At 57.5% G+C, this 10,675-nt stretch overlaps 1 protein-coding gene across 1 annotated transcript; it reads left to right on the plus strand.

Annotated features, from left to right (window-relative positions):
* Nucleotides 1–7,402: 7,402 nt before the first annotated feature.
* Nucleotides 7,403–9,603, plus strand: LOC142038479 (feather beta keratin-like). The gene is made up of 2 exons (XM_075043928.1): nt 7,403–7,434; nt 8,787–9,603. Exon 2 carries the CDS (start codon nt 8,808–8,810, stop codon nt 9,117–9,119), a length of 312 nt encoding a protein of 103 aa, XP_074900029.1. The 5' UTR covers nt 7,403–7,434; nt 8,787–8,807; the 3' UTR covers nt 9,120–9,603.
* Nucleotides 9,604–10,675: the final 1,072 nt, after the last annotated feature.

The following is a 10,675-nucleotide window of genomic DNA, read 5'->3' on the forward strand; positions in this document are numbered from 1 at the left end:
AGCCATGGGAACGAAAAACAAAATAGGCGTCAAGCACTTCCAGTCACAGAACATTTTGGGTAAGGTATTTTGCTGTGGGAGACATTGCTCTTATCCGTTCACAGAATCTCAGAATCGTTGGGGTTGCAAGGGATCCTCCTCCTGAGATCCTTTAGTCCAAGCCAACTGCTCCAGCAAGGTCAACTTGAGCTGGTTGCTTAGGACGTAGTCGGGTTGGGTTTTGAGTATCTCCAAGGATGGAGACTCCACAACCTCTCTGGGCAACCTGGTCCACTGTTTGACCACCCTCACGGTAAGAAAGTGGTTTCCTGCCTTGCGATGGAATTTCACGTGTTTTAATTTGTGCCCATTGACTCTTGCGCTGCCAGTTGGTACTAGTGAGAAGAGTCTGGCTCCCTCTTCATTCCCTTCCGTCAGGTGTGGGAAGAATCCCAGCTCTCACAGCCTCCCCTCCTATTTCAGACTCGCCAAGCCCTTAACCGGTTCTGTGACAAAGCAGGGATCTGCAGGGAAGACCCGTGTGCAGGCAGGGGTAGCCAGCAGCCAGCCATGCCGCCAAGGGATGTGCTGTCCCGGGTGGTCAGGAGCGACTTGGCAGGGGTCGGAGGAACAGGGACGATCCAGCGTGGTTGTGAAAGGCACAGAGCTGGCTGGAGCCTCTTCCTGCCCACGCGACCTCCCCTCCCTTACACACACTTGCACTTCTGCCTCCCTGGCCACCTGCCTCCCTCACCCAATTTCCTTCGGATATCTCTTCCCCACGACCGTGGGCTTCTTGCTCTCCCCACCCTGCTCTCCTCTGGGTGCCCTTCCCAGTAGGTTTGCACTTCCAAGGATGCCTCGTGGCTCCTGCTGACCAGCACCTGTGAGCAGCGTGCCCGCACGCGCCAGCATGCAAACATGATACGAGAAGAAGAGACTGGGGCTTGGCCAAGGGGCTCAGAGCTCAGAATGCTGCTGACCCCACCCCGCCGCCAGCCTCGCGTATCCCTAAGGCCTGTGAGCCAGGCAAAGGGGGCCACTGCCAGCCCAGTTGGGTCTGAATCCAGAGGCAGAGCCTGGGGGAGATGAGAAAGGGGCTGCCTGCTGCGGAGGGGTCAGCTTCTTCATGGGCACCTTGATCTCACCTGGCCAGCCTCAGGGAAGAGAAGAAGAGCAGAACTCTTTCTCATCGACAGATGAGCTTGGTGGTTTGGACAGCCCAGAAGGATCCCTTTCTCTTCAGTGGCTGCTGAACCCAGGAGCCCAGCAGAGCCCAGGCTGCCACAGCTCCACGCCCCCAGGCCCAGCCAGCAGCGAGGCTGAGCATGCCTCCCAGGAGGCACACACACACACCCCTCCCAGGAGGCACACACACACACACAAATCCATGTATACAACCCATACTGAGCCTCGTGCTGTCCTGTGGTGCTCTTTTCCTGCACTCATCACAGTTTTCCAGTACTTAAAGGCCACTACAAAGACGACGGAGACTCTCTCTTAACAGCGAGACACATGGAGAGGACAGGGAGCAACCGGCAGAGGCTTCGCCTCGATATAAGAAAGACTTTTTTTACAGTGAGAACAATCATTCCCCGCAACGACCTCCCCAGAGACGTGGTAGAGTCCCCAAGACTGAAGGTTTTCAAGATGCGATTGGACAGGGGGCTAGGTAATCTCGTCTAGGCTCCCTTTCCCACAAAAGGTTGGACCAGATGATCTGTTGAGGTTCCTACCAGTCGGGGCGATTCTACGATTCCATGAAAACTTGGCCTTCCCTCATACTTTGTTTTGTGGCCTTCGAGGTGTCCCGATGGGCAATGGGGCTCCTTCCACAAGAGCTCTCGCCCCAAACCGGCCTTGTCCCCATTGCTATGGGATGTCCGGGGCAAAAGACGAGGCCCTCTCAAACCCAGGAACTACGGAGAAAACCGTCGCTTTACCAAGGGAGGAACTCCTTTGGATACTCAGCTGGCTGGGACTGGAGAAGAGGGGAGAATGAAACACGACTCCCTTGCAAAGCTGATGCCCAGTGTCTTTAATGAGAAAATCAAAGGAGAAAGGAAAAGACGAGAGCATTTGGGAGGCTGAGTAAAGCTCAGAGGAGTGCTGCCATCTGAAGGAAAACCTCCACGGCAGGGATGCTTCTTTTCCAGTTCCCCTTCAAGGCTCTGGCAGTCATCTGTCGTTATCACCTAGACCCGTTGCTACGGAAGGAAGGAGGCGGTATTTCATGGGGAGCATGAGGTAAAGCAGAGCAAGAGGGGCAAAGAGAGAGGCTTCCTTGGAAGAGACGGAAGGCCAGCGCAGGCCCCTTCCTCGCAGCGCAGGCGGAGAAGCGGGAGCTCGGCTCCTCTGCGGACCACGGCCACGCGCTCAGGGCTGGCTCCAGGGCTTTCCTCGAGGCTCCTGGCGCTTGGCCACGGGCAGGCAATCCACGGGCTTCAGCATAAGAGATTGCCCCGTCCCAGAGGCCCACAGAGCCCACGGCCCAGACCGGACCACCCAAAGCCCCCAGAAGCGATGGGCACACTGCCAGCGCTGAGAGAGCTCCCCACGGCAGCCGACGCGGTGGATCCCACAGCTGTGCTCTGAGGGAAGGAGCTGAGGATTGGGCCCGGCAGCGTCACCAGGACTGGCGAGGGCTGGATCGCAACGCTGGAGTCGGCGCACCGGATGACGCACGGCTCGTTGCAGCTGTTGGCAAGCGGGGTTGGGCCGCAGGCGGCTGGCAGGCAGGAGCTGTAGCACGACATGTCTCGCGGAGGGAGGCGACCCTGTAAGACCGGGAGGGAGCAGAGGGCATTAGCTGTTGGGCCCTTTCGGACGCCCAGCTTGGCTCCCCTGAAAACGGGCAGTGCCTGCGTAGGGCCAGATCTCCCTGCAAAGTTCCTTTCCACGCCAAGAGTGACCGAGGCATGTCGCTGCACTGTCGTTGGGGGAGGAAGTACCTGGCGACCGGTTAGATGGTACTGGTCGTTCAGCCTCAGGCTTCAGCAGAGCCGCTGCTACAAAAGAGCCCAGTCCCCCTCGGAAGGGACTGAAGCCTCCCCTCTTCCCTCACCAACTCACCTCCCGGAAGAGGGAAGCACAATGGGTTTTCAAGCCTGGACCACATATCAGAAGGACCACGCACAGAAGGGAAGCAGTCCCCGTGACAGAAATCCTACCAGCAGGAAGAGAGGGAGTGAGTTCAGACTTACCAAGTTCACCGTGGAGAGCAAGGGAAGAGATTTGGATGGAAGGGCCTGGAGTGGCACAGGCTTTTTATATGGTGAGCCAGCGCCTCAGGAGAGCTGGAACACGCCTTCGGTGTGAAGCACATTGACCAACAGCAATTTGAGGCTTGCAAAGCGCAGCCAAGAGGTGAAGAGCTTGTCTCTTTCATCTGCAAGGTCTGGCTTGCATTTCCCTATTGGGCGAGAGCACAGTGATGCATTAGATGCTGGCTCCTCAAAGCAACGGTCATTTGAGGTCCCATGCCAGTTCCCAGGAAAGGGTTTCAGTAGCTCCAGGGCCTGTGTGTGGGTTGTGCACATCCTTGCTGGGGAACGTGACTACCACTCTCAGTCAGGCCTTCAGCTGTGGAGCACTCCTGATGAAGGCCACTCACGTGGGTCTCCTGTTGAAGGGCTGAGGCTGACCCTGAGAAGCACAAGGCCCCGCAGGGCCATGGAAGGGCTCAGCAATCAGCCAAGCCCCAGCTGGATGCTTGTCTGGCCGAGGGAGACGGAAAGGAGGGGACTCAGAAGCCCAGAGGTGGTTGGAAGGTGAAGGCCAAGGAAGGACCCTCTGTGAGATGGAGAGAAGCGCCGCTGTGTGAAGGGGTGGGGGCACTGGGACCATTCCTAGAGGTGGCCCGGTAGCTCTGTGGTGGCGCCAAAACAAAGGAAAAAATGGGAAGGGGAGGGGGCGGGGGGGCGCGCGGAAATCTTGTTCTATGGCAATCTGTCAATTCTCATTCTCAAAACTGTCATTCTCAAAGTGGGTAGTCAGCCCCAAGGGTTCAAGGTCAAAGCGGCTGAGGAGTAAACTCACAGGCATTTGACTGAGGGTGCTCTTCACTTTCGGTTGCCTTGCCAGCCCTGGGAAGGACATGTCCTCTTGTGGCTGCAGTTCAAAGCAGAAGGCATCTTGCGGAGCAAGGATGGGCCTGTGCTGTCCGCTTCCTGCCCTCAGGTGTTACCACATGCCTGCTGAGGCAGGTGGATGCATGTGCCCTCTCCCGCTGCCTCAGCTTTGCTCAGGCACAGCAAATGCCAGGCTCCTCATGCGGCAGAGGAATGCCTCACCACCCTTCCCGCATCCAGCAGCGGGGCAGGGTGGCAGGCCAAGGAGGAGAGCAGCCCAGCAATGGTACTCACTGCCTGCTGTAGCGGAGGTGTGACGGGCTGTGTCATGCTCCTGTCTGGTGGCAAAGGAGGCTACGTGAGGAGCAGAGTGTCTGTCCCGGCGTCTGCTCCTCTTTGCATGGCCTCTCAATTGCCAGAAGGGAGAGCAGGGAGGGACGAACAGCAAGGCTGTACTCAACTTCTCCCCTCACCCACCGTGGCCTTTGGCACGTGCTGGTGCACATCAGTAGTTTGAGCGCTCCTCCATTAGCGCACCATCCGGGAACAGAGCAGCCGTAGGGCAGTGTGCTGCGTTTGGCTGGGATAGAGTTAATTTTCTCCGTAGTAGCTAGTATGGGGCTATGTTTTGGATTTGTGCTGAAAACAGCGTTGATAATGCTGAGATGCTTTCGTTACTGCTAAGCAGTGCTTCTACAGAGTCAAGGCCTTTTCTGCTTCTCACACCACCCCACCAGCGAGTAGGCTGGGGGCGCGCAAGAAGTTGGGAGGAGACACAGCTGGGACAGCTGACCCCAACTGACAAAAGGGATAATCCAGACCATACGACGTCATGCTCCGCATATAAAGCTGGGGGAAGAAGAAGGAAGGGGCGGGGGGCGGGGCGTTCAGAGTGATGGCGTTTGTCTTCCCAAGTAACCGTTACGCGTGATGGAGCCCTGCTTTCCTGGAGATGGAGGCGGAACACCTGCCTGCCGATGGGAAGTAGTGAAGGAATCCCTTGTTTTGCTTTGCCTGCGTGCACGGCTTTTGCTTTACCTATTAAACTGCCTTTATCTCAGCCCACGAGTTTTCTCACTTTTACCCTTCTGATTCTCTCCCCCATGCCACTGTGAGGGAGGTGAGTGAGCGGCTGCGTGGTGCTCAGTTGCCGGCTAGGGTTAAGCCACGACAGGCAGGTCGTCCCATTCGGGGAGTTTCCCTCGTGGCTGGTTCCTGCTGGCGGCTTCCCCCGTGGAGATTGCTGTGGGCAACCCGTGCCTCTTCTGCGGGGCTGGGCCACATCTCAAAGGGCCACATCTTGGGGCTCGGGGGGCTGGAAGAGATAGGCAGCTGCTTCCTGCCCTTCACTTGAGGACACGCTGCGGCTTGAGTGCCTCGCAAGTTCCTCTCGGAGCCTTTCAGGAGGGAGCATCACTGGCTGCTTTGTCAGTGCGCTTCCAGTTCCACCTGGAAAAGAGCCGCGGGTGGCTGCCTCCCACCCTGGTGCCATACTGACTCCTGGGACCTGTTTCTGCCTGTACGCAGCGAGTGCGTTTCTGCTGTGAGCTGTGGCACTGGGTCGACCGTCCTGGCAGGATGGCACAACAGCCCCAGAGCATGGCCCTGCTGGAAATGACAGCAGAAGTGAGACAAGAGCCATCAATCCTCTGCAGGAGAAAACAACAATCCCCTCCCAAGACCCTTCCCCCAAACAGCACGGCCGCCCGGGTGAGAGCGTGGCCCACCTTCCCGAGCAGCGTGGGTAGTCAGAGGCCTTTTCCAGGCAGCTCTCAGGGCTGGCGACACATGCCTGGCCTTTGAGCTCCCCCCCCAGCCTTCCCAGACCGACTGGCCCGGTCTCCTCTATGTCTCGTAGGGCAGCAGGGAGCACCACCTGGTGCCACTCAGTGGCTGCAGCCTCAGTCCGGTGGTCTGTCACACCGGTCCGTCAAAAAAGCAGGCTCCCCAGGCCCTGGACACGTAGGGGCCTCGACTTTCCTCAATTTGGTCTGTGCTCCAGAACTGTCCGGGAGTGGGAACGTCAGGGCACGTCCATGATGTCCTCCTTTGGCTGCAGTTTCACCAAGGAGCATGACAGGATGTCAAGGAGTCACCAAGCGGTTGGGCAAGATGCTAACAGCCATGGTGACAACACTGTACAAAAAGCTGCATTTCTGCAGGAATGCGGACATGAGGTTGCGCCTAGGGTCCTCTGCACGTCTGAATCCATTTCCCCCAGAGCCCCTCATGCCAGTGCATGGATGATTCGCACCGAGGTGGAGCTGAGGTCTCTCATAGTGCCTCGGCACTTTTGGGTGACTCACAGGTGACTCCGAGGTGGTCTGCTGGTGCCACCTTGCAATTAAATGTGCCAATCCGTCCCTGAGCCAGGAAAAACAAGCCAGACCCTCTGGGTCAGTGACCTGAACGAGCACCCAGCAACGATGCAAAGATGAGTGTTGTTTGGGAAGACTGCGCCGAAGCAAACAGGTCCACTTGGTGATGGCTCACTTTCAGGCATGAGTCAGCAGGCTCCTTCCTTGCTCTCCAGGGCCACGTTGAGCCGTTGCTTCTCCTCAGGAGAGTGATGAGTAAAGTCCTGGCAGGCGAGGCAAGGGCTGTGCAGTTCCCAAAGAAAACACTCTGGCCTTTCCTCACCGAAGACGACAGCTCAACTGCTGGGCTCCCTTTGCACGGCTGGCAAGTGTGTGCATCACCGAGGCCCGGGGGGGAGCAGAGATCTGCCGCCGAGTACCCTCGTCCACTCCAGCAATGGCCTCAGCGTCCCCATCCCTGCACACAACGGGGTTTCTCTCCAGACTGCAGGAGGGCCTTGTTTGACCACCACCTTCCAGTCACCCCGCGGGTCTGAGTCTCCTCCGTTCTCTGTCCCTCAGCGGAACAGCCATCCTGCAGAGGCTTGGCTGGGCGCTGAGCCGCTCCATAGCCTGCAGGCACTGGTGTTGCTCCGGGTCAGCCTCAGCCCATCAAAGAGAGACCCTTCTGAGTGGCCTTCAGGCGTGCTCCACAGGCAAAGTCCTAAGTGAGTGGTGGCCGTGTTCCCCAGGAAGGGCAGGACGTGCACAACACCTACTCGTGGCCTGAATCTGCTGCTGGAATGAGGCCTCAAACGAGCCTTGGTCTGGGGAAGAAACATAATTGCTATCAACAAAATCACTTCAGTGCTACCCAGGATGAAAGGGGAGCCAAGCATTTCAGGCAAAGGAGGCATGTCTTTCATCTACCAGCAGAGCTTTGAGAAGCCAAAATTGCTGTTTCTCAACATGCTTCATGTTTGCGTCATTTTTCAGCTCCCCTGGGGCTCTGGCCCGCTGTATAAAAGTGTGCCCAACTCCCAGCTCCCCTATCCTCTCCTCGTGCCTTCCTCTGCTCTGGGAAGTTGGTAAGTCTCAGTTCATTTTGCCTCTCGTCTCCTCGGTTGGCAGGACAGTTTTTGTGGAGAGGGCTGCATGCATTTTGCCTCCCTTGTCCTCGGTGAATGGTCTAGGATGTGAAACAGGGCATGGGTTGGTTTCTTTGCCAGCAGCGGTTCTTTCCAAGGCTCGGGACGTACGGCCAGCACTCTCTAACCAATGACTGGGCACTTCCTCTGCCATCCGCAGTTCGGCAATGCTCCCTTTGCGCTATTGGCCTGACGAGGAGCTTCCTCAGGAGAGCTAGTCCCACCATAGACGTCTTCTTCCGTAGTGGCTGCTGTCTTCAGGAGCCCTGTTGCGTTTTACTCAGACATGTCCCCTCCTGAGAGAAGTGGGCGAGAGGAGCCTGACCTGACAAGAGTAGGGGTCTCGAGGGCGGGGAGGGGGGAGAAGGAGACCTGTTTGTCTGAGTGAACACATTGATGCTGGTACAAGGGCTGATGATCAGGAGGTACACAGCCTGACGCCAAGAGGAGGGGGAGCCTCTTGGTCTGCGGTAGGAAATCTTTCCCTGACTAAGGCCATGGCATCAAGGCTATGCTCAACCCATCTGAAAAACCTGGCATCCAGTTCCGCATACTGGGAGGGGGCTTACTGAGGGCTCTCTCTGGAGCGCCTTCCCTACCAAGCCTTCAAGGCTGAGCAGAAGGACTGTTGTGAAATAGCCTCACAGCCTGCAGACGTACCCTTGCTAATGGAGCAACCGGAGGGAGCCGGGTGCCTCCATGCGTCAGGCATGCCTGGGAGTGGCAAGGCCGGCTGAGGTATAGGCTGCGAAGGAGCTTGCCTTGGACGGGAGGACCTTCCTTGCGTTTGGACGGACCCTCTCGGATCACCCTTCAATTACAAACAAACGCCCACTGCCGGCCCACCAAAAGGCCCAGAACCCCCCTCTCTGCAGACACTGGAGGTCCATCAACTGTTGGGCCATGCCACTGCTTCCGCCTTTGAGAATGATTACCAAGTGGGACCCTGCATTTCATGGGGGTGTTGCAAGTAACTCTGGCCACGTTAGCCCAGGTCCCTGTGGGTGAGACATCCCAGGCGGCTGAGAGAAGAGGTCTTCAGATAGGGCAGGGTGTGACCAGGCAGCGGGGAGGTTAAGGCGGTGGAGAGGAGGGTGCGTTGTGGTGTTCGGCCAAGAGCACAGCAGGGCACCATTGTGAGCCCTGCTGCTGGACACAGCTTTCTTGACTCGTGCCCCATCCCAAATCTCTCTCCGCTGAGCTCCCAGGCGCTGCCCGTTTTCAGGGGAGCCAAGCTGGGCGTCCGAAAGGGCCCAACAGCTAATGCCCTCTGCTCCCTCCCGGTCTTACAGGGTCGCCTCCCTCCGCGAGACATGTCGTGCTACAGCTCCTGCCTGCCAGCCGCCTGCGGCCCAACCCCGCTTGCCAACAGCTGCAACGAGCCGTGCGTCATCCGGTGCGCCGACTCCAGCGTTGCGATCCAGCCCTCGCCAGTCCTGGTGACGCTGCCGGGCCCAATCCTCAGCTCCTTCCCTCAGAGCACAGCTGTGGGATCCACCGCGTCGGCTGCCGTGGGGAGCTCTCTCAGCGCTGGCAGTGTGCCCATCGCTTCTGGGGGCTTTGGGTGGTCCGGTCTGGGCCGTGGGCTCTGTGGGCCTCTGGGACGGGGCAATCTCTTATGCTGAAGCCCGTGGATTGCCTGCCCGTGGCCGAGCGCCAGGAGCCTCGAGGAAAGCCCTGGAGCCAGCCCTGAGCGCGTGGCCGTGGTCCGCAGAGGAGCCGAGCTCCCGCTTCTCCGCCTGCGCTGCGAGGAAGGGGCCTGCGCTGGCCTTCCGTCTCTTCCAAGGAAGCCTCTCTCTTTGCCCCTCTTGCTCTGCTTTACCTCATGCTCCCCATGAAATACCTCCTCCTTCCTTCCGTAGCAACGGGTCTAGGTGATAACGACAGATGACTGCCAGAGCCTTGAAGGGGAACTGGAAAAGAAGCATCCCTGCCGTGGAGGTTTTCCTTCAGATGGCAGCACTCCTCTGAGCTTTACTCAGCCTCCCAAATGCTCTCGTCTTTTCCTTTCTCCTTTGATTTTCTCATTAAAGACACTGGGCATCAGCTTTGCAAGGGAGTCGTGTTTCATTCTCCCCTCTTCTCCAGTCCCAGCCAGCTGAGTATCCAAAAGAGTTCCTCCCTTGGTAAAGCGACGGTTTTCTCCGTAGTTCCTGGGTTTGAGAGGGCCTCGTCTTTTGCCCCGGACATCCCATAGCAATGGGGACAAGGCCGGTTTGGGGCGAGAGCTCTTGTGGAAGGAGCCCCATTGCCCATCGGGACACCTCGAAGGCCACAAAACAAAGTATGAGGGAAGGCCAAGTTTTCATGGAATCGTAGAATCGCCCCGACTGGTAGGAACCTCAACAGATCTTCTGGTCCAACCTTTTGTGGGAAAGGGAGCCTAGACGAGATTACCTAGCCCCCTGTCCAATCGCATCTTGAAAACCTTCAGTCTTGGGGACTCTACGACGTCTCTGGGGAGGTCGTTGCGGGGAATGATTGTTCTCACTGTAAAAAAAGTCTTTCTTATATCGAGGCGAAGCCTCTGCCGGTTGCTCCCTGTCCTCTCCATGTGTCTCGCTGTTAAGAGAGAGTCTCCGTCGTCTTTGTAGTGGCCTTTAAGTACTGGAAAACTGTGATGAGTGCAGGAAAAGAGCACCACAGGACAGCACGAGGCTCAGTATGGGATGTTTTGGGGGAGGAACCAGAGGTGGGTGAAAGGACGGTTCAGGGTGCCCCTGGGAGGAAGAAATGTGAGATATCTAGAGGGAAGGTGGGATAACGTGGCTGTCACTTAGGAAATGGTTGCTTTTTTGGATGCTTGCCTGGCTATGCCCTGCTTCTGATCAGTGCAGCCTGTCCTGGCTTCTTCTCAAGTTGTATTGCTAACTAATTTCCCTGGCGATGGGCTCTCTATTCTGTGTGTATGTGTGTGTGTGTATGGAAGTCTAGGGGCCAGCAACTGCAGTCAAACCACAGGTCGCCATGGTTACTGTGTTGGTTGTGCCAGTCACTGGAGTGGGACCAGAGGTCATTGGGAGTGTTTGTCTGGGGTGCCAGCACCTGGACAGACCAGGGTGAGTGGAAATATTGTGCCAGCAAGTGGAGCATGTGTGGGTATGCAAGTCAGCGTGTGGTTGTTCTCGAGTATCAAGCCAGATGATGCAGCGAGTGGCTCTGTATCTGTAAGGGTGAGGTC

The sequence above is a fragment of the Buteo buteo genome, chromosome 13 (assembly GCF_964188355.1).
Source record: "Buteo buteo chromosome 13, bButBut1.hap1.1, whole genome shotgun sequence".
In the NCBI taxonomy this organism is placed as follows: Eukaryota; Metazoa; Chordata; class Aves; order Accipitriformes; family Accipitridae; genus Buteo; species Buteo buteo.